Source organism: Eretmochelys imbricata, chromosome 2, assembly GCF_965152235.1.
Source record: "Eretmochelys imbricata isolate rEreImb1 chromosome 2, rEreImb1.hap1, whole genome shotgun sequence".
NCBI classification, from domain to species: Eukaryota; Metazoa; Chordata; order Testudines; family Cheloniidae; genus Eretmochelys; species Eretmochelys imbricata.
The window spans coordinates 168,163,215-168,190,825 of record NC_135573.1 but is presented as its reverse complement, the minus strand read 5'-3'; the positions used below and the strand labels follow the sequence as shown (position 1 = coordinate 168,190,825).

Sequence of the window (27,611 nt, the reverse complement as noted above, 5' to 3'; positions counted from 1 at the left end):
TTGTTTTGATTCTTCTTTTAATAACAAGCTTTGGCCAGAGATGTGCAACTTTGAGTGTTTAGTAGTCTCAGAATTATACTTGGTTTAAACTTCCGCTGTTCAAGTTTTTGATTCCAAGATGACTTTCCTGTTGTCATAAATCTAAAGGGAAGGATAACAACCTTCCTGTATACAGTACTATAAAATCCCCCCTGGCCAGAGGCACAAAATCCTTTTACCTGTGAAGGGTTAAGAAGCTCAGGTAACCTGGCTGGCACCTGACCAAAAGGACCAATAAGGGGACAAAATACTTTCAAATCTGGGGCGGGGTGGGGAGGGAGGTTTTGTCTGTTTGTTCTGTGTGCTTACTAGAGAGAGATCAAGAAAGCAAGCAATCCAACTCCATTAGAATTAGTAAGTACTAGCAAGGAAATGCGTTAGTTTACTTCTGTTTTGGCTTGTGATTTTCTCTGTGCTGAGAGGAAGGTGTATTCCTGGTTTTCTTCTTGTAACTTTAAAGTTTTTGCCCGGGGGAAATCCTCTGTGTTTTAAATCTGATTGCCTTGTGAGATTAGCTTCCCTTCTAATTTTAGAGAGGTGCTTCTTTTACCTTTTTTCTTTCTAATGAAGTTCTGTTTCTTTTAAGAGCTTGACTGATTTCTCTATTGTCCTAAGACCCAGGGGTTTGGCTCTGTTATCACTAACCAAAGAGTTAGGATATTATTCTCAAGCCTCCCCAGGAAAGGTGGTGTAAGGGCTTGGGATGATATTTTGGGGGAATAGGAACTCCAAGTGGTCCTTTCCCTGATTCTTTGTTAAATCACTTGGTGGTGGCAGCATACCCTCCAAGGGCAAAGAGTTTATGCCTTGGGGAAGTTTTAACCTACGCTGGTAGAAATAAACTTTGGGGGTCTTTCATGCAGGTCCCCACATCTGTACCTGAGAGTTCAGAGTGGGGAGGGAACCCTGACACCTGTTTTAATTGTTATTGGCTTGAAGCTGAGGAACAAAGGCATTCAGGGGATAGGACAATAATGTAGGGGCTGATTGTGCTTATTATCAGAATAATGTTTAGGTTTATCTTGGGCATGCAGTTGGACCCTAAACAGTTGTGGTCAGTTCATATAACTGGCATCCTGCAGGGCTCTAAGGAGGATTGGGTTTTGGAAAGAACATTTCTCTCCTTGTTAAAACAAAGGGGCAGATCCTAACGTTGGATGAGGTTGATTGTGCCATCAGAGTGGTGCCAAACTGCTTTTAAACCTGCTCCAACCAGGCACCTGTTGATTCAGCCAGCAACGAGGAATCTTCAAATGGTGGTGTCCGTGTTAGGGAGAGCTTAGAGATCAAAGGGCTACAGATCTGACCATCCTTTCTTTTTACAGAGCTCTCACTTCTCTGCCAGCTCAGCAGAGCCACCGTCCCAGACCCTAGTAAATTCTCAACCCTGAAGTGTAATGACTTTATTATTTACTAGTTTTCTACAACCTGGCTGTATGCAAAAGCCATCATACTAGCAATATTCTCAGCCAACCAAATCAAGCATTTTACTTTTTAATAGGAAATCTTACATTTTCAAGCCTTTCATTTTCTTTTATTTTGGTACTTCAGCCACAGAACCATTTTCTACAAAAGAAATCAGGGTCATAGAAAACCCACAGGTGTGATTTAAACACTGGTAAAATATCAATCATTCCATTTAGATTTCAGTAACAACCTTTATAACTAATCATGAAAAGAGAATACATAAAGTACAAAAATTACCATAGAATAACCCCATTATCTCTCTTATGTGAAACAAACCCACTAATGATATATAATACAATTGGACTCACTTCCCCAATCCAAATGCAAGAGAGCTAACATGAATCCGTATGACACTGGCAAACTCTGAATGGTGTTAATCCATCAGGACTGGCCAGTGCTGAACAGTCCTGGGGAGGGCAGCAGTGGGTTCTGAACCAAGGAGGAGGGACAACCTGTAGACAAAAGAAGGGGCTGGTTTGAAGGGGCTGACTGCAGCTTGTCTGGTTTCCCTCTAGCTGACAGCTACCTCTCCTCCCTAATCTGTTTGTACTATTTACCCTGCTCCCCTTGCTTTTGGTTTCATTTTTATCCTAATACTGAGAGACATGAAGGGGCAGGTACTGCAGAGGAGTGAAATGTCAGGGCAGGTCAGAAAAGACAGAGTGCTATAAAGTGGCTGAGTACTTAGAAGATATTCAGCAGGACAGAGCAGGAGATCAGCAACCATCAGGTTCTTGAATTGCATATTAGGGTTCCCCTTTTTCACTGTTGTGAGTGATCCCTAGATTTGGAGGGGGCTTCTGCAGGGAAAGGGATATATCAGGAGTTAGGAGGGTGGGGAAACAGGTTAGTATCTAAGGCCAATGACAAGAGTCTGTGAATGGATGAGAGAAATGGGAATGAAATTGACCAGCTCCAGGTTATCATCAACTTTCATGAGTGTTCTTCTAAATGGCCTCATCTGCCAACGGATATGGAGACATAAAATAAATGAAGGATGCAACATCTCCGTTTGTGAACATCCCAGAAAATGGACAAATAAAATAACTAAAACTATTATTATTATTTAACGATATCGTTATATTTTATTACATCACAGTGCCTCTGTTTTCCTTGGCAATAACCCAGTTCCTTCAGTCTCAAATTCAGCCACTGAGGAATCAGATTATTGCCTTGTAGAACAGAGAAGTGGATTTATTATGTTTATATAATAATATAATTATATTATTATATAAATGTAAAGACAGCAAGTCCAATTAATAGTTGATGTGGAAGCTTTTTTTAAATTGTGCATGAAAATAATAAAACTCTCATCCTGAGCAAAATGTGGATTTCCTCCAAGAGGAAAATACCCCCACTCCCACAAAAAGAGCAGAATGAGAATTGTCTGACACTGAAAGCTGCCTTCAGTTTTTGACATAAACATTGAAAAATAGGTGATTTTAAAAAATAAAATACTAAAAAAATAAAAATAATACAATCAGATAAAGGCTAATGTAGGATACTGGTCTACATTTTCCCCCATACATAACTCCTGTGAAATCAACAATGTTTCTAAAGAGGATAATCTCTAATTTGACAATGTCTCTCAAACGCCTTTAAGGATCAAACCCGTACAGAGAAGTAAACTCCATCCGTCATTAGTTAGTAATATTAGGTCTGTGTATGATATATTTGCCAAATATAACATCCTTGTATAATTGGAATTCAGAAATAAAAGGGCCAATTTGTAGCCTTAATCCCTGATCCTGCAAGATGTCAACACTTGAGTCCTGAGCGTCATCAATTCCATTGCCTAGATCAGATTGGCTCAGAATTTCACAGCATATGGTCAGTTTGCACAGTTGGAGACTTAACTATGGAGCTGCTAACACCAATCCTCCATGTTAATGGCACTTTTGAGCTATTAAGTAATGCCTACCTACGAAAGTGAGAGTATTTAAAATAAAGTAATCTTTCTTTTGTTTCCTCTCCCTTTTCATTTTGCATCATTCTCTATTCCTCTCTGTTGCTCTTTCTTCTTCTATCACTCATTATCATAAACTCTGCTACCTCTGCACTCTGTTCACAAAACAAGTTCTGAAACAACTTTGGAACCTGAAAATCACAAAGGAACTTTGACACATTTTATAAGTATCTCTTTCCCACCACCCTCCAAGATAATTTTTAATACAAATTTCAGGGTCTGTTAATTCTAGATCTTGTAGCATTGATGTGGGATTTTTTTTTTAATTTCCCTTCATAGGAATCACGCTCTATAGCCATCCATATGGAGGAGCCTTACTAGATGAGGACAAAATGTAAGTAAGCTGTATATAAAATCAAAAGAAAAGCCGCTGTAGCCAAATAATGAATGTTGCAGATTAAAACGCATGTATATTTTATGCAGTAATTTTGCTATGCACAAGTCCATTTAGCTGTGCATTTCCACTGCCAGTGTATGGTACAAGGGTGAGAGAGACCTGGTCTACACTGGGGGGCGGGATCGATCTAAGTTACACAACTTCAGCTATGTGAGGATAATATCTTTCAGTGGGGTCTTTATTCCCCCATAATCATTCTTCTCTCTTGATTCTCTAAAGGAAACATCTGATACAACAATAATCTCTCATCAGTTTTTCAGGTTTATATATGTTTATGTAAGCATTTTACGTATATGTATGTATGTTAAGGGGATTGTTTCTCAGATTATCTAGAGTTTTATTAACATAGAGATGCCATGGATGATTAGATACAGCACAGAATTCCTGAGTAGGGTTACTCATCGGTCAAGGACCAGTGTTCTGGGCCTTAGAATTCAACATACTCTTTGTTAATATCCTAAGGATTCTGAAGAAAAGTTAAGATATAAATGAATCAAGTATACAAAAAGAAAAGGACTAAAAAGGTTAATATTTACTAAGAGATAATAACATCTCTATATCTATACTTGTCTTGCGGATGTGTTTGTGTGTACATAATATCACTAATCTCATATTTATCAAGATAAGTAGCAATTGTTTTGGTAATAAATGGGACTTGAAAAGATTTGCCTGCCTTTGTTTTAATAGTACCATTTTGTTTTGAACCTCAGAATGGAGAATGTTCGTCAGTGTGGAGTGGCGCTGTGTATCATGTTGGGTTTCTCTATTCTTATGGCATCCATTGGAAACTCAGTAGTGAAAGACCGAGTGTCTGGTACAAAACGCCTGCAGCACATCTCTGGACTTGGCTACAAGACCTATTGGCTTGCTAACTTCCTGTATGATATGGTACGTACTGTGTAAGGCAACACATGTCCCTGCATGGCTCCAGGTATATTTCTTAATGGGTTGTTTTGGGTGGACTCAGACTAGTGGAGGAGTTGTGTTCATAATAAAATTCATTTTTAATACTGTAGAATTCTATTGTGAGAAATGTTTAGGGTAACACCCTGTTTGATTGTTACATGTTAAGACATCCATTCTGTATATTTGCGCACTGTATTATACCCATTCGTGCTTTTCCACTCTAATATAAAACTCCACCAGACAAGGACTGTGTTTTCAGTTTTCTGAAGTTGACTTGTAAACTGCACTCTCCATTGTGGGTGATATATATAGTAAATAATAGAATATATGGATTTATATGTAGAGAACTTCCTAACTTAAATGCAGGCACACAAGTAAAATCTCTATCTTGCAAACAGAGTTCCACTAAACATTTCTGTGCTCATGCAGCTAGGTTAGATTATTAGCAACATTAATTCAGTCTCCTACAAACTAACATTCTTTATCTGCAGTCAGTGCACAGAAAAATATGAAAATCTTTCCATCCTTTGAAAATATCAAGAACATTATTGTTTTCTCAATCTCTCCCAATCAGTTCCTTACTTACCAAGTCCAAAGACACATGTATGAGTAGGAAATGACTTTTGGAAAGTAGGATTTAACTCATGCAGTTAAATCGTCACTGTGGCTGGAATTCATGGCTCCACTCTCAAAGTGTGAGAAATTAGCCTTTGCACAGGGAGCTAATCAGGGGTGAGAGAATAGAATTCACCATTCCGGCTTGCAGCCAGTCTTCAGTGAAACCTATTCACATTCACTGATATTTTGTGTCCCCTGTGTATGGTTGGCCCATGGAGCTATATAATAATGGATTCTGTAATCCATCCACAAACAGCCCGTGCAGCACTGACCTATTCAGAACCAAAGCAGAGACGCTGGCATGCTGAAGATGAATTCCCTCCTCCCAGAAAAGCTCGTAAAATCACTGTGTATATATAGGTACTCTGTTTAATTATTTTAGTGGTTTTTTCCCTAAGGAGGAGACGTTTTCTGGCTTGTGAGACTGGGTTCTGCTGCCTCTGGAACCAATTGATGCCAATTCGATTATCCAGCAGCTTCACCTCAAAGCGCTCCAACCAATCTGTATGACAAGGGAGGAGCATACTTCTGCAGTACTCCTTATCCTTGTTAGTTCAGGGAAGGAAGGACTCAGAATGCAATCCAGGTTTAGCACAGGGCAATTGAAAGCACTAAGCACGCCAAGTTATTCTTGGGGGACAGATTTTTAGAACATTTGTGGTTCTCACTCAAACTAATCTGAACCTGAAACACTGGAGCTTCACCCAGCCGTGTTCTAAAATGGGACTTTCACACTTGAGCAAACTTGAAATAAGAGAACAAAAAACACATACTTGAAATAAGAGAGCACAAAAAGCCATTAGTTAGCCAGTAAATTTCTGTATTCCCTTTGCGCTCATTTCAAATAAGGGTGCTTGACTGAGAGCTTATTCCCTCATAGGGAGGGCATGGCTTCTCCTTGTGCTTGGTTGTACAGAAAAGTCAGCTCCTTGATAGTTTTGCCAGTCCATTGCTTTCAAAATGTTGTCACATATTCTGGATGATGTATCCTGGGCTGGGAAAGAACAGGGACTGCTTAAATGCTAACCATACTGCAGGTAAGTTAGAGATTCTGAATGCATGAATATATGAAAAGTCAAGCATGGATTCTTCCCAGACTTTTTAAGAGTTTCAGATCATGTCATATGCCATTAATTAGATAATCTTCCTTAGATTTGTGATAAATTTTAATATTTGATTTATGATCCCATTATCATGATAATCTGGCTGTTCTTAATATGTTGATTGATTGAATTAATATTTCCATTAATATCTTCAATAATAAGAAAAATGTAATCTGTAAAAAATATTATGAGAAGTTGTGTTGCTCTGGGCCCAATCTAAATTAATGTTGTGTCATAAAGCATAAACAAAAAGAGGGCAAAATTTAAGATTGCATGTGCAACCTTAAGATTGACAAGGATGTTTCAATCCTTACCTGCAAAACCATCACATCTACTTAATGTAATTTTTATTCTGAAAATCCCTAGTGAAAAAAATCCATGGACTGGAGCTCTTTAAACAACACCTTGTTCCACTCAGTGTTCACACTGAAGTATTTTAGGGTCCCTGCATAGCTGAAAATTGCATATGTAGAACACTGTTGCATGAAATTGTTTATAATAGGTGTGTGAGCTGGGGGCGGGTAGGGTGTGTGTGCGTGTGTTTCTCCTTAATTCACTTTTGGGCAGTTACCAGGCTGGGAAATTTTCAAACCAATAGGTGAAAATTTCTGAAAGTTATGAGCAACTGAAAACAGGTAGTATTAATGGAAACATTCACCCAAACTTACTTATACAGTTCTCCAGCCCTAATGCCAACATAAACATAGTGTGTGGTCATTTCACAGGGGCTAAAAATTGATCAGCTGCTTGAATAACATGTGCACTGCAAGCAGGATGAAAATACCACATCCACTTCCTCACATCTGGCTCCATTGTCCTCCTCTTAAATCTTAGAAAATGACAGTCTCCAAGGTGTTAAATTAGTTGGGAACTAATCAGTCAGTGTCCTATGGGATGAGTCTGATGTTTCATATTGTTCCTCAGTTTGAATGTCCTTTTTAAAAATGAGAACTCTGTTATCATTCCCTCAATAAAAAGAGAGGCTGCTGTTGTTAATCATTATCTGTAATAGTAGCACCTAGAGGTCCCAACTAAGATCAGAGCCCCATTGTGCCAGGTGTTGTAGAACACGTATTAAGAAGGGACTGGACTGGACTGAAGAATGTAAGGCTCTGAATGTGAAGGAGGCATGGAGTTAGTTTCTACAACTTAGAATTAAAATATCTAAAATCTTCAAAGCTATTGGGAAAAAATAGTGGGAAGTGTTGCAGACCAAGCTGGATGAGCAAGCACCTCAAACAGGTGATAAAGAGAAAGCAGAAACCCTACAAGGAATGGAAGATGGGAAGGATCAGCAAGGAAAGCTATCTCCTGGAGGTCAGAGAGTGTAGGCATAAAGTGAGAATTGTGGAAAACCAAGCAGAGTCGGTCCTTGTAAAGGAAATTAAAACCAATAGTAAAAGGTTCTATAGCCATATAAGTAAAAAGAAAACAAAGAAAGAAGTGGGACCACTAAACACGAAGGCTGGGGTGGAGATTAAAGATAATCTATGCATGGTCCAACACTTAAATACTTTGCCTCAGTTTTTAATAAGGGTAATGAGTTTAGGGGTAGTGGCAATGTGAATAATTGGAGTGAGTTTTTGGAAGTAGAAATTATGCCACCCAAGATAGAAGTCAAACTCAGACTGCTTATTGGGACTAAATGGGAGGGGCGGGGGATAATCTCCATCCACGAATATTAAAGCAACTAGCACATGAAATTGCAAGCCCAATAGCAAGGATTTTTAATGAATCTGTAAACTTGGGGGTCGTACTCTCCGACTGAAGAAATGCTAATATAGTACTTATTTTTAAGAAAGTGGGGTGGGGGGGGGGGAGTGAATTGGGAAACTACAGACCTGTTAGTTTGATCTCAGTTGTATACAAGGTTTTGGAACAATTTTGAAAGGAAAAGTGGTTAAGCACATAGAGGTAAACAGTTATTGGGATAAAATAATTTTAAGGATAAGGAAATGCAGTGTATCTAATCTACCTGGATTTCATATGGCATTTGATACAGTTTCCGATGGGAAATTGAGTTAAATTGGAGAAGAAGTGATATGAGAATTGAAAGGATAAGGTTTGAGATGAGATGAGGATTGAGATGAGAATTGAAAGGGTAAGGAATTGATTAAAGGGGAGACTACAGCGAGTCATACTGCAAGATGAACTATCAGGCTGGAGGGAGGTTATGAGTGGAGTTCCTCAAGGATTGGTCTTGGGGACAATTTTTATTCCTGACCTTGGCACAAAAAATGGAAATGTGCTAATAAACTTTGTGAATGACATGGAGTTGGGAGGTATTGCCAATACAGAGGAAGATTGGAATATCATACAAGATGATCAGGATGATCTTGTAAACTGGAGTAATAGAAATGGGATGAAATTTAATAGTACAAAGTGCAAGGTCATGCACTAAGGGACTAACAACAAGAATTCTTCTATAAGCTGGGGACTTATCAATTTGAAGTGACACAGGAGGAGAAAGCCCTGTGTGTATTGGTTGATCACAGGATGACTATGAGCTGGCAGTGTGATGCAGCTGTGAAAAAAGACTAATGCACAGGAGGCATCAAGTGAGGTATTTCCAGTAGAGAGAGGGAAATTTTAGTGTCATTTTACAAGGTACTGGTGAGACCTCATCTGGAATAGTGTGTGCAATTCTGGTCTCCCAGGTTTAAAAAAGATTAATTTAAACTGGAGCAGATGCAGATAAGGGCTACTAGGATGATTAGAGGAATGGAAAACCTACCTTAGAAGAGGAGACTCAAGTCTCTAGGCTTACCCGATGCAAATAAGGGGAGATATGATTGCTCTCTAAAAATACATCCGAGGAAGCAATACCAGGGAGGGAGTTTCTGAAGTTAAGGATCCATGTTGGCACAAGAAAAAATGCATATAAATTGGCTATCAACAAGTTCAGCCGCCTGGAGAGGTGACGTGACTTACCAAGGTCACACATCAGGTCATTGGTAGAACTGGGGTAAGAACCCAAGAACTGGGAGAAGACTCTGCCCTGTGCCTGATCATTAGGACAGCTATCATGCCCTGTGCTAACTGTTATGTTAATGGCAGATAGGAGCATGTATCAAGGGGAGGCTAGATTCTTTATTGTCGAGTGTGTCTGTTACTGCTGTGTGTGACAGTTTTTGTTAAAAATGTTAGGGGATGCTTCACCTGCACGTGTTCTCATTCATTAAAGTCATGCTGAAACTGCCTCTCAGTGCTCTGCTGTGGTTGCTGGATTGTTCGGTGAAACCCTGGTGCTTGTGGTGCTGCTGCGGCCCAGACTGGAATGCCTGCAATATCGTTTGGGGGCACTGGAGCAGCAGTCCCACCTGGATCTACTATGTGCAGGAGCTAGCTTCTTAAATTAACAGCAAGTGATGGCAGCTAGGATTGTAGGATTGGCACAAAGGTAAATGTATCTATTTGGATGGTATTTTCACAGGGGTTTTGAGCAAGACAGTACTCCAGCTGCCCCGTGGTGGAACTACTGAGTACAAGATCGCAGAACTCCACTGCCTGCATATTTCTAGTGCGCTGTGTAAAATAAAGTTGCTACCAATTGCAAAGATACTTCCATGTTCATTGGATAAGACCACTCTGAGATGCTTTCCTGTAATGTTTCTGTTTTTCTTCTCTTTCTAGCTGTTCTACCTGGTTCCAGTCGGCCTGTGTATCAGTGTTATTGCTGCCTTTCAGTTATCAGCCTTCACTTTCCGAGAAAACTTGGCAGCCACAGCTCTCCTGCTGATCCTCTTTGGGTATGTGATTGGAGATGCTGCTCTAGAATTATGGCTTGTTTCTTACAAACAGAAATCTTTAGGCTTGGTTTGCACCTGCTGCTGGGTGCATGATTTTCTGCCTTTGCAGACGATTATGGGGCGGCAGTGGATAATGAGAGAACAAGCTGCAGCATGAAGCTGAATGCATCGTGTGGGAAAAGGAAGGGAGATTTGCTCACTCATAATGAGAGTAGTACTAAAAATGTCTCAAGAAAACACTCAAGCTGTACAACAATCTTTTACTGTTAAAAATTGATTGTGTGTTATTCTCACGAAAGGAATCATCTAGGTGCCAAAAATAGCAGCGTAGCCAGGCTTGAATTTCAGTGACTGGGTTGCAGAATATCACCAAGAGCTGAAACTGTCTTTTATTATATTCATTGGTGTGAGAAAGCTGGCTGAGTTTGAGCTCCAGACTGCTTGAGGATATACCTCCAACAAATATTATGAGATGAGAAACCACTTACCTAGGCCTGCTTCAGCTAATTTTCCCAAGTCCATTTTTTTACAGGTGAAATAGCTCCTATAGGTATATAGGAATCGCCATACTGGATCAGACCAATGGTTCATCTACACCTATACTCTGTTTCCAGCAGGGTGATTGAGAAGAAAGTGTAAGATAAAGAATTATGGACTATGCTGCCCAGAGAGGGGGTTTCTTCATTACCCCAAGCAGTCGATGGTTGGTTTATGCATGGGGAGATATAGCCCTTGTAAATGTTTATCTTACCTAACATAACTGTCTTCTCATCTATATAAATGTTGAATCCTTTTTGATTCCTGCTGTTGACTACAATATGTGAATGGAGAGCTACATAAATCCTAACCTCTCTCCTCACATCAATGGGCCTGAAGCAAGTATACAAGCCTCATTCAGTGTCCATTGAAGCTAGTGGAATGACTTTTACTGAGTTCAATAGGTTTTGGATCAGGCCTATGCGGTATGATGCTGTTAAGAGGTATTAGTGCTAACGTTATTTTAGCCAAGTGATGGTTGAAGTTACTTCAGAACTTGTGACTATTAATTAGAGAGCTGGAGCATTTACAAAAGCAGAGCTGTGGCTGGCTTGTAACGGAGTTCAAACCATTAAGGATAAATCTTTTTGTACTGTGTGGGCCTGATCCAGCTCTAGTTGAAGTCAGTGATGTAACTTCCATTGATGCCAGTGGTGCAGGATCAGTCCCTGTATCAATGAATCTTAAAAAGTCCTGTACCAATCAAATGTTCAATAAATTTAACAAGACCCCAAGAAACGCTGTGTGACATACAAATGCATATATTTATTTGTACTACGTCTTCTTTACACACCACCTCTTCATGGCTCCAAACACACAGTCAATTCAGTGAAGTACTTTTGTGACTCTTTCCTCTCGCCCCCACCACCATAAATGTTTCATGTAATTTCCTTATATGTGTATTCCGTGTCATATTTTTTTCCCCTTTAAATTTTTCAATAACAGTTTGTGATCTTAAAAAGGCATTTTGTCAGGCTTTGTCCAACCTAAAATAAAGAGCAAAATCCTTAATGACCTAGTTATGTGACAGAAGCTTAACATTACTGAAAGCACTCTGCTTAACATTTTTTGTCATTCAGGTGTATTAATTCAAGCAGGGTTACTGACATTTTTTAAAATATCCAGAATTCATGACAAAGCTTCTCTGTCCTTATTTTTTTTTCTGGCTGGTAGCAGAAATTTTGTACAGCACTGCCCTTCATGCACATTTGTCCAAAATGACCTGTCCTCAAGTCAAAGTATCTCATGATATATGGAGTGCTTTAAACTCACTTTTGCAGGAGGGGAAGGTAGAAAAATAGAATCTGAGACTGGTATGGACTTTATGCAATCTGCCAAAACTCCCTACAATTTTAGAGCTAAATTTTTATATTCTTGGTTCTTAGGCAAAACACCTATAGGTTAAATTCTCATCTCATTTATACTGATGTAACTCCATTTAAGCCATTGAACTCCATTGTCTTCAATAGAGTATTTGCACTTGTTTAACTCAATAAAATTTGGAGTAGTGATTTCAAAACAAAGGGGAGGAAAGACGGGTAAGGCACGGAACTGGAAACTTGGAAATAAGTTCTAATTTAAACTCTGCCACAAACTTCCTTGGAGACCTTGAGCAAGTCACTTAACCTCTCTGTGCCTGTAAATTGAGGATAATAGCACCTACAACTTAACAGGGGGAGTTGGCAGGTTTAATTCACTAAAGTTTGTAAAGTGTTTTAAGATCCTCACAAGGACGGTGCCATAAAAGTGCAAAATACTATGGTCTCCTTTGGTCTTAAAATCTGTTGTTCATTTAATCTGACGTCCTGCAGAACACCCAGTTTTATAGCATTTCACCGAGTGACTCCTGGAGTGAGCTGAATAACTTGTGTTTCAATAAGACTGTTGTTTTTCAAAAAGACATGAATAAGTTAATGTTTGGTGTGTGAGATGCTCATGTTGTATATGCAGTCCTGCCCGATAGTTCTAGTAAGCATGTCCTGCTTTGCATTTTTCACTCCAAATACTGTTCTTTGCACAGTGTTCATGCTCAAGTGACTGCCCTGGACTACACTTATGGGCAATGTTCTGTGGGTACATCTCTCTCTTGTTTGTCAAGAAGGTGACATTTTGCTCTTTTGTGCACCAGATGGTCTGATTGGGCAACATATCTCTGCCCATTCTTTCTTTAGTCACCTAAATATAACTCATATTTTAGCAGTCAGGCCTATGCTGCCATATCTCAGATACTACCATGTGGGAACTGTGGGTTAATGTTGATGTTTTAATGGTAGCCACTATGCTAAACATTTGTCCATAATAGATAATTCAGAGTGCTAATGTGCTGGTGGTAGCAGATATAAGCTAGCGCTTGGACATCGTTTTCACAGTTCTTAGTTCCAGTTCCAGCATGCTATAATTTTTGTGAGGTAAAATCTATAAGAACAGATAGCAGCTGTGTGACCAAAGTTTGCTCTTAAACAAGTTTCTTTTTACTGTATCTCATTTTAGCTGAAGTGTATAAAATGGCTTAGTTTTGCAATTGTTCAGAAATCAAGGTGGTGAGCTACCTGGAGCCATGAAAGAAAATATATGAGCTTAACAAACAGAAAAGAATGAGTTACAACTGGTCCTCACATAGCAGTAGATATGTATGTTAAATTTCTGGAAATACAGGTGAAATATGTATGTGAAATACAGGTGAGCCAGATAGATAAGTGTTTCCACCAGTAAGGTTGAAGGATTTGGAAAGGAGTTATAAATCATAAAATCAATGAGTAGCCATTATATTTCTTTACAGTGACACAAAGGATACTGAGCTCATGAGTCAGCTGGTGAAGAAAACCATAAATTACTTATGATGTGGTTTTATTCTTTTTTTACTTGTTTCAGATATGCAACTTTACCATGGATGTATCTGATGTCCAGATTCTTTTCAAGTTCAGACATAGCTTTCATTTCTTACATCTCCTTAAACTTTGTGTTTGGCCTTTGTACCATGCTGTTGACCCTCTTGCCTCATTTGTTAGCCACGATTTCCGAAGCACAGGTCAGTATGAACCCTCAGCACCACTTCCCATAAATGAATGTATTTTCCAATGCCAAATCACTTGCAGTTTAAATTGTAATGAAATATCTCACTTTTTCTTTATCCTGAATCATTATAGGCTATTGTTCCCCACAACAGTTTATAAACCCATTTTGGTTTTACTTGTTTAAAAAAAAAAAGAATTGCACTCTAATAATGCAAAAACAGCTTTAATTGAAACGGTCATATTTTCCAGGCCTTTAATTCATAATTTGCACATAATGGGAGCTGTTCAGGTCCACTGAATAGATAATGTGTGTTCCAAAATTTGTTTGAATAATATTAACATAAGTGGTAAGCAGTTGTTTATAGGAGATATAGTGTATTGTGTGAATAATAATACATTCCCTCAGTGCATATATGTAACTCCCATTAATATTAATCTCAATGGGAATTGTACATGTGAATTGAGGAAAGGAGATGGAAATCCATAGTTTTCAGAACATATCTAAATGGGCTATGCTGAGGAAGTGATGTTTGAATACAGATCTGGAGTAAATTTTGGCTCAGGGTTGGGGTACACATTTGAGGACAAATTCGGACTAGGGTTGTGGCTCGGTTTTTATGGCACTCACATTTTAAAACTGCAAGAGCACAGGAATGGTGAGTAAACTGACCCTAATCATTCCATTGTGTTTATGTGTTGCAAGATATATATATATATATATGATATATTGCTGAAGTAGTATATATGTTCTGGTACTGCTGCTAACCATGCATTCACTGAATACGTCTTGCCATGCTACGATGACTTTCACTCTTAATCTTATCAAGAAAAACTAGAGACATTTTGTTTACATATAAGAATCTAGATACTACTTGGTCCGTAAACATTTTGCTGTTGGTAGTGTTCCAGGTGGAAACAATTACTATTTATATTATGGCACTACCTAGGGACCCAAAACCATTGAACTAGGGCACCATACAAACTTAGAATAAGAGACCATCTGTATTCAAAATAATCTGTGGGCTAGAATTGCATATGGACTTAAGTTTCAAATTTTGAAATGGTCCAGGGCCTTATTCTTCTCTCGCACTGGTGTAAATAAGAATGGACTCCACTGAAGTAAATGGAGTTGCAACAGTGTCAAACTGGTGTGAGAATAAAATAAAGCTCATAGCCTTTAATCTTAATTTTCTGCTTAATTTTCTATTTCTAAGAGATTCAACATTTTCTCCACCTTGCTTTTGCCCAACCCCAACTGACTCCTTTCTTTACAGAGTTTGCAGAATATCTACAACATCCTCAAGTGGGCCTTTATCGTTTTCCCACCATTCTGCTTGGGCCAGGGTTTACTAGAGCTTTCCTACAATCAGATCAAGTTTGACCTGACAAGCAGCGTTGGAATCGATTCTTATGTGAGTCCTTTTGAGATGAATTTCCTGGGCTGGATCTTTGTGGAAATGGCTCTGCAGGGCACAGTTATTCTCCTTCTGAGGATTCTGCTGCATTGGGACCTGCTCCAGAAACTAAGGTGTGTGGTGTGTATTATTTATACTCTGCTTTCATGGACATTGACTAATTTCCCAAAGACAGAGGAAGATTAAATCCTTCTGAAAACTAGAAGATAAGACAATCTGATCATTATTCCATGTGGCTGTAATGAGCCCATGCATTATGGCTTGCTATTTCTGTATCTTTATTAGTCACATAGGGTGGGAAAGAGAACTTCAAAAGTTATTCAAAAAAGCCAGATGGGAGAATTTTTTCAGTTATTTGATTAACTTTTAAACCATGAGCAGGTTTCTGTGAAATTCCTTCGCTCTAATAGCAGTTCTGGTGTAGCATCTAGAAGGAATTTTGCCAGTATTATTATAATTTAGATTTTCTCTCTTTTATATTAATTCCTTTACTCCAGGAGACAGGATTTCCAGGAAAGCTGCGCTGGTAACAAACTATCGATCTCTGACGTCCACTTGCAGGGTTCTTCTTTCCCCACGTACCATTGTACTGAAAGATCATGTTGGAGAACAAGCAGTCTCCTCCTCTTCCTCCTTCAAAATGCTTCTGAAAACTTGGCTTTTCTGTGAAACATTTTAGCATTAATAACTGCACCCTGCCATATGTATGTTCCATCTTATAACATGGTGAATTGTACCAACTTATGCTTCTGAAGTTTGATCCTGCTTGCATTGAAGACTGCCTTCTCTGCAAAAGCTTGCTCTAGACCCTTGTCTGCAAGGGAGGAATGGTGGGACAGAGCAAAAGGGTACCTATATGATGCATGTTCCCTGCTCTTCAAAACCACCTAGACAGACTAAGATTGTGGGGAATTACTGATGCCTCAAGCAGCAGTATTTTCCATTTTACATTCTGTGACTTGCTCTGTGGAATTAAAGAGAACAACAGAGGGCACTGAGCCCATGGCAGTCTACTAAACTTGACATACTGGTGTACATGGAGGGAAGGGGAGCTGGGACATGCCAGGGTTAGAGGCTGTCATCTCTGTGGTCCTTAGCCTTCACCTTGCACTGTCATTTTGCACCAGAGAAGGAGTGTGCACTTCATGCTCACATTTTGTTCACCTTCAACTGCTTTTGCTCAAGACGGGAACATCTGTGATATAGTATTCATTTTCCTTATTTGTGTGAACCCCAGAGCAAGGCAGGCAATGTGTGTTTTCTTCAAAGCTGGCCTAATTCCTTGCAAAGTTTCTAGCAAAGCCACCTCACATTTCTGGCTTCTCCAGCAGGATCTTTTTCATGGGGAGGCCAATGTCAGAAATTTAGTTTAACTTTCTTTTAATAGAAAAGACCTGAAGAGTTTTTCTGTGGCTCCCCTAGGCAGATGCCTGTTTGGCTTATGTCTCTTATCATCCCTGTTTTTCTGTTGGTGTATATCTACAATATAAAAGCATGTGGCAAGTATTCTTTAAGAAAAGTTTCATTGTGGGCTCATACTTTTAAAGTCATTTTACTTTGTAGCTTTTAAAAAAAAACATACCTAGATGCATTTCACTCCCTGTGCTCCCATTTTGAAAATTCTGCTTCTTCCCCCCACCCCTCCCCCCAAGTTCAGGTGTATTTTCAAATTGTATAGCAAATTTATTTCCATGCTCAAATGATATTTCGGTCTCACTTCAGTACCCCTATTTCCCCTGTGAAATAATATACTATTTCCTTTTGTTAAAAAAAAATGAAATATGGACCAGGCTTGTCAGAATCAATGGGAATTGCAGAGCAAACATGTAGGGGTTTCTGTGAAGCATTCGGATCCCGTTGAGATTTGAATGGCTGAACCTTAATGGGACATAAGCAGTAGAGCTTGCTTGAAAAATTCCAAAGAAACAATTTTTGTCAATTTGCTAATTTGCCAAAATTGAAATGTTGAAATGGAAATGACTTGGCATTAACAAACTGTAAATGGAGCCCAGGCTTCAAAAGAAAATATATTTCAGTTCCATTAAAATTTTTGAGCTTTTTTGTTCTGATTTGGGTTGAATTTTTCCCCTGAAATCTCAAAAATATTTGCAGAACTAAAAGCTGTTTTCCCTGCCATCTCTAATAAGCAGAAAACTGCTCCTTTTAGTTATCCATGAAATGACAGTGTGTAATTTGCCATTTATTGTGATCTTTTCTTCTTAGGAGTCACTGTTCCATCAGCAGCACAGTCAGTCCTTCAGAAGATGAGGATGTACAAGTGGAACGAAAGAGGCTCTTTGGTGGAAGAACTCAGAATGATATCCTTCTACTGTACAATCTCAGGAAATGTTACCGAGGTTTCAGCAAGAGGAACACCGCTGTGAAAGACATTAGCTTGGGGATATCAAGGGGAGAGGTAAAAGGTTCTATATTTTTTTCCTTTTCATTTCTCCTCTTCTAAAAAAAAAAATATTGTGTAATCATAGGCAATTGTTCAGGCATGTTCAGAAAGTCTGAAATTAAAGCTCTGTGGTTGCTAGCAGAAGCCTTCCAATTGCAGTAATTTCTGAGAAATCGATAATGTTGGGTAGAAGTGAAAGCACTGCTGGGGACTGTTAACATCTTAAAAGCAATTGTTGGTGATTGATATATTACTTTTTGGCTTACGTCTCGTTGTTGTTGTTGTTGTGTTCATTGCGTCAGAAAGTATTATTTCTTTTGGCTTGTTTTTACTGAGATATTGTATGGATTAAAGTAACCTAAAAGTTAAAAAGCAACATAGATTTTCAGCCTGCTCTTATATGGAAGTAAGTGTTGTTTAGGCATGGAACTACTGTGCATATCTAGTTAAACAATTCACAAACCATGGACTAAATTCTGAATTGTCCTTGGGCTAAACTCTAATTAGCTTAAATAGCAGTTTTGCCTGAGTTAGGAAAGAGTTTAAAACCAATGAGGATTTGGCCTTATGGAGACAGTCCCAGTATATTTGAATGAACCGGAACCTAAATCTGAATCTTTAAACACTGTAGAACCTTAAGATGTCAGAGGAAAGTTAGCTAGTTTTTCCAGTTGAAGAGGTATGTGGAGATTTAACTTCCAAAAATGCAGGTGAGGAATTATTGCCTTTATTCTATAAATGCTGTCAGGGAAGGGAAGGGTATTTCCAGGTTCCTAATAACCAGTTGGAGGAGGTGAGACACCAGTGTGTGATGCTGTGGATTTTTAACCAACCAGTGATCAGCTGCTAGGAAATACCTAACACAGAGTTGTTTATTGCTAATGTAAGCCTACTTATCAGACTTACAACTTCACTAAAATACAGCTGAAAGTATGAATAGCTTAATTAAATTAAAATAACATAAACCACTAGAATGCAAGCCCTGTCCTAGCATGGGTACATGCTGCAGTGCTTAACTGAATGACATTGGTGGCAGAGGATACTCCCCTGCTATTAGCACATACTGTTCAGTGCTGGGTTTGGGGCACATATGGTTAGCACATTTCAGACACTGCCGTCCACAGTATTGACGAGTTAATGTTTAATATGCCACATGCTGGGCAACAACATGAAAAGACTCAATGCTTGTAAAAACTAAACTGGCTCTTTATTAAGACAGCTATTTACAGATATGCTGCAAATGTGTAGTTAGCATTCCAGCCTGTTGGGATCTTACTAAGGATCTCCCCCAGCCTAAGGGGAGAATCCACAACATCCGGGATCTCAATTAAGTACGGGGGACAACTAAAGATAGAACAGGAACAGGAGTGAGGTCACAGGGTTAAATGAGGGGAACCGGACAGGGACACTAAGCAGAGAACCCCGGACAGCGCCAACTGCTCCTCGAAGGCGTCCAGGGAGCCAGCGGATGCTGACCAGAGGAACTCTGCCCGGATGCATGAGACCAGGGAGGAGCGGAAATAGCATGAGCATACAGACTAACTTCCTGGTGCCTCCTTAAAACTCTGTCCTCCTGCAACCTGGGTGCCTCCCTCCAAATTCCAGGCAAGTTGGTTCAGTTTGGGAGGTGAAACTGGCTACTTGGGGAGCTCACAGCCAATTCCTTCATGGTCGTCTTCATCATGGCAGTCAGGATCAGCGTGTTTTCCTGACGTGGCTCGAAGAACATCGTCTGAGTTTTGGGTTGTGGTTGTTAGGCAGGTGAGCACATTTGATCACTACAGAATGTACAGTTGTTTTGTAAAACAACTTTATGTCTGGCCTGGTATCCTCATCCCTAGTGTAGCCATTCTTGATGTGATAAGTGAGACATGTCAGGGAATTACAAAGATGTGGAATGTTTCAATTCACGTGTATTTATTTATTTACGTGTATTTACCATTTATTTTATTACTATATTTAGATAAAGGTTTATGGTCTGTTTCACAAATGTAAATGTGGTATATTGATTTAGCAGTATAGTGGTTTTGATTAAGAGGGTTCTTGGTGGAAATGTAGAAGGTTGGTATCAGTGTCTGGTCAAAGTCAGGGTTGGTCATGAAACCACAACTGTGAAATTCCTGACTTTCAAATATTTATTAACTTTAACTTTGAACTTCCAGACTTCAAATACTTTGTTTTTTTAAATAACTGCAACATTGTAGTAATGTGGTTTTAATTTAATAGTTATTTACAACTGTAATTGTAAATTAGTTAATTTGGCAGTGGGAGAATTTCCTTAGTTTTTTAGAAAGTAGTTTTAAAAGCTATTATTTGTAAATTGAAGCAGTTGGTATATTTTCTTAAGATAGTAGGGATAGTAAGACTGTTTTGCTGTAATCATAGTTATGACATAAAGATTATACATATTATTCAATTAAACAGAAAACAATACAGTATTTGAATTAAACACTCTACTAATATTTCCACTATACTAGAGCTGTTCTGCTGATGAACCTTACCAACATTACAGGCTGTACTAAAGGATTCTGGGACCTCCTTTAGTTCTAGCTGTTGAGCTGATAGAATTTACAAATTCTGCCAGATATGTCTGTAAACTTCTCTGGCCCCAAGTGATTTCGCTGAAGCAGATTACACAATCTGAAAGCTATGCTAGCAGTGGGTATACTCCAGGAGCTCAGTTGGATCCAGAGAAAGAGCACTCAGACTCCTTGATTCCATGTGGTTCAGATTTGTTTGTGGGATGTTCCAGATGAGGTTTTACAAAACTGTTTGCATAACCAACTCTGGATGGTAAACCCTGATGAAAGACTTTGCAAGCTTTGCTAGATTTAGTGTGAAGTTTATAAACTGTATTGAGTCCGGACAGAATTTTCAGAAAGTCATGTTTCTGTGGTGAATAAAGCCTAGATTTTGTAGCTAACCTTATTAGAACTAGTCCTCTGCATCCAGGGATCTAGATTATAGAATTTGGAATTTCTGCATTTCTAGACTGAACAGTTTGAGATGATAGGTGGAGGTGGGGAAGTAGGAGGAAGAAAAGGAAATACTAAGCACACCCCTCCACTCCTGCCCTCTCTCAAACCCAGGGCAGGGGAGTGAAGATGCAGATTCCCACCCTCTAGACCCTAAATCTTGCCCCTCAACACACTGTCCCCTTCATCGTTTTCTGAGGATGGTAAACTAACACCCTCATGGTGTCAACCATTTATTGTCATGGTGTCAACAAGTAGGCTCACTGTCATTCTTCCCAATCCTTGGGGACTGTGAGCTGAACATCCCAGCCCTGTCTGCAGAGGGAACACTGGGTGGAGCCATCATAGGGATGTGTGTCAGTGTTTATTATCTTCCCCCTCATCCAGTAGGCAAGGACTTTGTTTCTCTGCTCCCTCAGGTTTTGGGAGGTAGGAGGTTACCTTGCCTCTGGTATAGGTACATTTGCTCCCACATTAGGCACTGTCTGTCAGCAACATATGGGAAATGGCAAAATGGGAACCTCAAAATTTTGAGTTCCTTTCCCAGTTTCCAAAGAATATTATTCAAACGGATTAAAAATTGGTCAATATCCAGCAAAGAGAGGACAAAGGTATAAATCACACACACGCACAAATTTATTAATCCTGCTTTTGTCCTTTTACGTGACTTGAAAGAAAAATATTTCGATTGCTAATAATACTGTAGGTAACTATATGTATTCACTGAATAGGACTTTCAATGACACAAAGGGTCCTAAGTGTCTAGGTAGTTATTTGCAAAATGGGACTTAGGAAATATTTGAATTTTTTATCCACAGTGATCAAACTAGTGTTTTTATTACATTGCCTTTTCCCTTTAATTTGACTGAATTACTTTTTCAAGAAACCTTATAAAGGTTGAATTACCTCCTCTGTGTGTGTGTGTGTGTATATATATATACACATAAAACTATGCATTCCTGTGTCACTTAGGTGATTGTTGAAATTTGCACATCTACATGTATGTTCTCTTCACAACTAGTTCAGGAGTGAAAAAAACAAAACATGATGAAAAGTTAATGCTGCTAGTTGTGATATCTCTATCTTTAGATATAATTATGTCTTTTTTCCTCTTCCTGTTAGTGCTTTGGGCTCCTGGGAACAAATGGTGCTGGGAAAAGTACAACATTTAAGATGCTGACTGGAGACATCACCCCATCTGGGGGGCGTGCTGTTATGATGACTTCTACAGGGTAAATAGCATAGAGCTCAATCAGAATACTGTTATGATCAAACCTATGAAAGCCTCAGCATGCTTACAACTCTTTATGTTGTATTCCAAGGAGTGGTTTGTATTCTTTCACAATTTACCACACACTATATTATTATTACAAAGGCTATGGTGCGCAAAAAAAAAAAAAAAAGGTTTTAAAGCCAGTTGACTGGGTTAAGCAGTTTAACATTATGTAATTCCCTCTGGCAATTCAGTTAATTGGGAATGGGTTGGTTCAACAGCAATAGAGTGGGAGGTAGGAAATATCAGCACATATTCTACGGGTACACAAATACACATCCCCATAAATCAATACCAGACCAAAAGATTTTCACTGTTAGGCTCCTAAGCAGTACTCAGGAGGGCTAATTTCTCAATGCTTAGTGGAAACCCCCAGATTAATCAATTAATCAAGTGCAGAGGTGATCAGGAAGAGCAGGGGTATTACATAGCAAGGGGACGCTGTTCCTACCCACATAGATTTGTTAATCCTGGGTATACTTATTGCCTTGATTTTGATGTTTTTCATGTGCAATGTTTGTTTGTTTTCTTTCAATACATTAAATGTAAAATGTGTAAAAAAAAAAAAAAAAAATGCAAACCAAAAATAAATGTTAAAAAAATGCAAAAATCCCTATGAGCCAAGTGTGGAAAGACTTTTAGATGGAGAGTGATTGCAAAGATTAGGACACTAGAGAGGAGAATAAGCAATGACATGCCAATGGTTAAATGAAAAAGTCTGAAATCCTGTATGTATAAAATATGTGTTTTTATATTTCTGTCTTCAAAACTGCAATATTAGAACAGGCTGGTGGTAATGAGAAAGCTATAGCCATAAGTCAGAGATTCAGTTATACAGCACTTGTAGATTGTATTAGGGGAATGAGTGGATATAATACCAGAACAAGTGTTAAGAGGAAATTAATAGTGATTTATGACTGTGTGCCCTTTCACTCTCCCTCGCTGTTTCCTTCATGCTTTAGCACCTACTTCTAAGCCAAGCTGACCTGAATAGTGTTGTCAGTTGAAAAATGTACACTCTCCTCTCTTTGAGTCTGATCCTCATGACCAGATGCCTGGTGAGAGAGAGAGAGTGTGTGCGCACAGTAGCAGCCTACAAAGGTGGCTGGTGCCCTGAGGCACTCGTAATTTCCCAAGAAGCCACTAAGAGCAGCTTTGGGAGAATGCTCTGTCAGGCAGGGATTGCTGGAGCACAGCAGCAGTCTGGCCACATTCCCTCTTCTCCAGCCGTATTCCCTTCATTGGATGTACAACACTTGGAATTTCCCCAGGCAGCATTCGCTCTAGCTTTCCTGCACTGCTTCTAGTAATTACTGATGCTGGATGTGATCGGATGGAACTGTTGGTGAAATTGAAAGGCCAGTAAGATGGGGGGCCATTGTCTGTGACTTGAGCTAAGATTTAATGCAGGAAAGTGAGGAGATGGAAACAGAAATGCCTGTGGTGGGGTATTGCATTAGTTTCACTTGGTTCTTTTCTTTTCTTGATCTGTCAGTCTTTTTTATGTAATTACCAAATTCACACAGTTTAAAAAGAACATGAATAGAACTCCCTCCCCAGTCCTAACCACCAAACTAAACAAGAAATAGCACCACAAGGAAATCAGCTATTTTTAATTATTTTGGTAGCTGTTTTCTATTTGGGAAGTGTCATAAATGTTTCCCAGTTCTGGATATTTCTGAACTGCAGCTTCAGCTAATGCTTATTGAAAATGGAACATCAGTGACCAAATCCTGGCTCTTTAGCTACCACATTTATGTGAGTATTTAGAGGCAAAAACAATACTGAAATTTCACCAAGTCATGGAAAGGCTTCTGTTCCTCTAATTTGCTGTGCACTGAAAGATACTCTCTAAGGACTCTACATGCACGCAGTAGTTTTTGTTACATCAGGAAACTTTCCGAAATCTTGTTTTCCTCGTAAGTTTAAAGGTTTGTTTATTGAGAATAAATGTGCCAAGTATAAAGAAATGGGGGGGAAAGTGTCTGCATTTTATTTGTGCATGAATAGTCCCTAAGATGTTATCTGGACTATCCCAGTGCATGCAGGAAACCTTCTCTTTTCCCTTTCCTCCCTCCTCCACCACCACCCACAAGGCAGTTCAGTGGCTTAAAGACACAATCTTGCCTGCAGTGGGGATGGTTGAAATGAACACACATCCTGTATCTCCAAATTTTTTCATCTTTTTCTTAGGAAGATCTACAAACCTCTGTTTCTAAACAACCATATAGCTATGGTTTAACGCATGAAGAACAGGTCAAAGTGCTACTTTTAATGGTCAATACCTATACAGTACACAATTTACTGGATATGTCATGAATAAAGAAGCTGAATCCTTCCTGCACAGTCAGATGTTGCTTATCCCTGTCTGTCCTGGGCAGCTATATACATGTTAAGTTAATAGTATAGATATTTGATAATCTATTTGAAGTCATTGTAACACTGGGATTGAATTTGACCTGTCATCTTTTATATCAAAGGTCCATTCTTTAGGCCGAGAAATTTAAGACAAGATTTTCAAAAGTACCTGATGATTTTGGGTATCTCTATTATGGAGTAACTGAGTTAAGTCACCTTAAAGGGGCTTTATTTTCAGAAAGTGTCCCATATACCCACCCACCCTCTGAAAATAAAGCCCCTTTAAGGTGTCTCAAGTTGGGCACCCAAAAACAATAGGCACATTTGGAAATCTTGATCTTAAAATTTGTTGTTTTTTTAAAAGACAAGATTAAACTTAATGTGAACAGAAGTATTTTTCGTGTATTTTTTTTTTTTTAAAAAAGAGCATTGAAAATAAATTTTTAAGTGTTGGAAACCCAAAACCAAAAGCACTATGTAGCACATGAGAGCCAAAGAGAAAATTGACCTCTAGAGTTTCACTATTCAAGTTGGGCAAAATGTCTTAAAAGATGGAAAGTAAATAATATTTTAAAATGTTATTCAGATTCAATAATACAAGGAGTTATTGATAACACAGAGCAGTCATTTGTTTTTAAGTAAATAGGGCCAAATTAATCCCTCCTGAAATTTCATGGTCTTCAATAGCATCTTCTCAGAGATATATTTGTCCCATAATTTTTATTACTATACTATTTCTTTAATGCAGCTGAAAGTAAATGTGTATTTCAAGTGGTCCCTGTGCATTTACTGTGATAGGTCTTATTGAATTTCCTACTGAAACATATTTATTGTGTCCAAAGCACACAATCAGTCCACGAAATAATTGCATTTTTTATTTTAGTATTCCTCCTCAGATGTGAAGGCTGTAGGCACATAATAAGGTTTTACTACCATGTTCTAACTGTAATTAACTACTCTAATAAAAATGCTCCAGAAAGAGAAATAATACAAATTTAGCAGTAATTACAAGCAAACATGACACAGTAATAGCGATGTACTACTTAAAAACAGTTTTACCTTTTCATTTTGTATGCATCTCATTAGCACTGGCATAATTCAGTGACACAGTCATCCAAACTATATAAACGATTATTGAATACAGGTAATGCCTCCCAGTTAGTTATTTGAAACCTAATACTAACCCAAGCCAAGGAACAATATCACAAGCAGTCACTCTGGAAGGTGTGGAAATGAAACACCAGTACAATGGAATACTATAATATTTCTGACCTCTGTCAATGGGAGTTAAATGGGCAGTAAAGGACACAATCAGAATAAATATCATATTAAAAAAAAACCTAATGTCCTTACCTATATTATAAATAATGACACTATAAAATGTTAGGAAAATCTGGCCACATATGCCATTTTTGAATGATATCTGTATGTCATAGCCATCAGTTTTCAACAATATGGTACTGGACTCCCATGTGGTAAGGAATAAGATTGTGTATAATGTACTCTTAAAAGCACATACTTATCTAGAATGTTTAAATAGAAAAAGAAAGGAGGCCATAGTGCTCACATTTAGATGTCACCGTTAGAAACTAAATGTCACTACCATGCCACACAAATAGGCATTATACATCTGTACCATTTTCTTAGTTATGTTGCGTAGCTGCCTTCTTCCTCCCACCTTATTTATTTTGCCCCAACAGCCTTCAGGGGTCCTGTATGACATGCAGCCCCTGCCGCTGAAGAGGGCTACACACAGGTCCCTCTGGAGGATGTCAAACCACTTTCAAGTATTAGCCAGAGACCAGCATGAGAGAACTTGACAGTTTCTTTGGCTCTCACTTCACTGGTACTTAAGCTTAATTCTCAGCACATATTTGTGTTTGAGTGCTTTGCCGAATAGTCATGAACTTAAGCCTGTGCTTAAGGCAAAGCCTGTGTTTAAGTGGTTTGCTGAATTGGGGTCCTATTGATAAGGATTAGATAGGATGGGCACAAGTTGTCCCATTGAAACCAGTGGATAAAGTAGTTAACATTTGACACTCCTAATATGACTGATTTAATTTCTCTCCCATGCATTCCAGTGTATAGAGAGATTTTCTATTACAGCAACTCCCATTCATATTTGAACTAGAAGTCATTTTTTATCTAAAATCTTGGATTAGAAGTTCATAAGGCCAGAGGGTACCTACCTCTCCAAAGAGGGGAAACAACAGTATTTCTTTGCAACCAGAAGTGGGTCTGTTTTCATGGTTATGATATTCAGCTTGATAAATAATTAAAAATGTAATTCAAATAGCTTTACTTCGAAAGCAGAATAAATTTGCATCAATATAATGGCTGAGATGGCTGTTGTAACACTGTATATCAGTATAATTACTTTAATTACAACTAAGCTATAGTTATATTAATTATATTTTAACCTTGTTTTTTTATAATGTTAATTGAGTATTAGTATGCACTGAATCAAATGTGCAGTTATAAGCACAATGGAGTTCCTAACTACTTTTGTGATTTGTAAATTTGTATGTCATTTTGACTAATTAATGGAATTTATCTCTCTGAAGCCAATGCAAGTACTGGATTATATCACTGCCTTTACTTTATGCTTGTACTGCCTGAAAGAAGCTGCAAAAATCAAACTGAATATAAATTGGTGTCAACAATAAAACAAATCTTCCAGCACAGCAAGCGGCAGATTTTCAGAGGAGCTGAGCTTTTAGGCCAATGGGAGCTATGGGTACTAAACACCTCTAAAAATGAGCCCTTAAATGTCCACATTCTATTTTTGTTAACATCACAACATATAAAGGGCCAAATCCTGGTGCCTCGCTCACCACTAGTCTCCCTGAAGTCAGTTGGTCGATTTGTGTAAGATGAGCATGTTTTCACCCTATGGTGTTTTTCTGCCATTCTCCTATGGTCTTTTTTTGATTCAGTGCCCCAGAGTGTCCCCTCACTCGTTTCTGGGCAGGCGGGAGTATGAAGGTTTTCTGGCCCACGCTAGGGACGCTGAGTTAAAAGACCATAGGGAGACTGGTGAAAAAATAATTGTGGGCCAAAACTTTATCCCCACTGACTTTAGTGAGGCTGCCCTTTCTGTCATAGAAACCACAACACTTTGCAAAACCAAGAACAACAATGCATTTATATAAAGCCTTTCTCCCCACTCCCTGAACTTTCTGAAAGCACTTTACAATGCAGAAGTAGTATTATTATCTCCAGTTTACAGGTGAAGTGACCAAGACACAGAGACTTTATAAAAAAAAAATAAAAAAATAGATCAAGTGGCTGGAATAGGACCCAGGGCTCCCATTTCCCTGCTCTAGCTGCTAGACTGCACTGCCTCTGATGTGGGAGCTAGGTAGTTCTTTACCTTTTGAAAAAGGGCAATAA

The 27,611-nt window shown here is 38.7% G+C and overlaps 1 protein-coding gene across 1 annotated transcript in view; it reads left to right on the top strand.

Annotated features, from left to right (window-relative positions):
- ABCA13 (ATP binding cassette subfamily A member 13) overlaps positions 1–27,611 on the top strand; it is a 230,961-nt gene that overhangs the window by 155,931 nt on the left and 47,419 nt on the right. Inside the window, exons 32-38 of the mRNA XM_077808719.1 lie at positions 3,752–3,806; positions 4,580–4,757; positions 10,130–10,245; positions 13,654–13,810; positions 15,071–15,324; positions 17,435–17,627; positions 21,710–21,819. Coding sequence (XP_077664845.1) covers positions 3,752–3,806; positions 4,580–4,757; positions 10,130–10,245; positions 13,654–13,810; positions 15,071–15,324; positions 17,435–17,627; positions 21,710–21,819 — 1,063 coding nt within the window. The remainder of the gene's footprint in view (positions 1–3,751; positions 3,807–4,579; positions 4,758–10,129; positions 10,246–13,653; positions 13,811–15,070; positions 15,325–17,434; positions 17,628–21,709; positions 21,820–27,611) is intronic.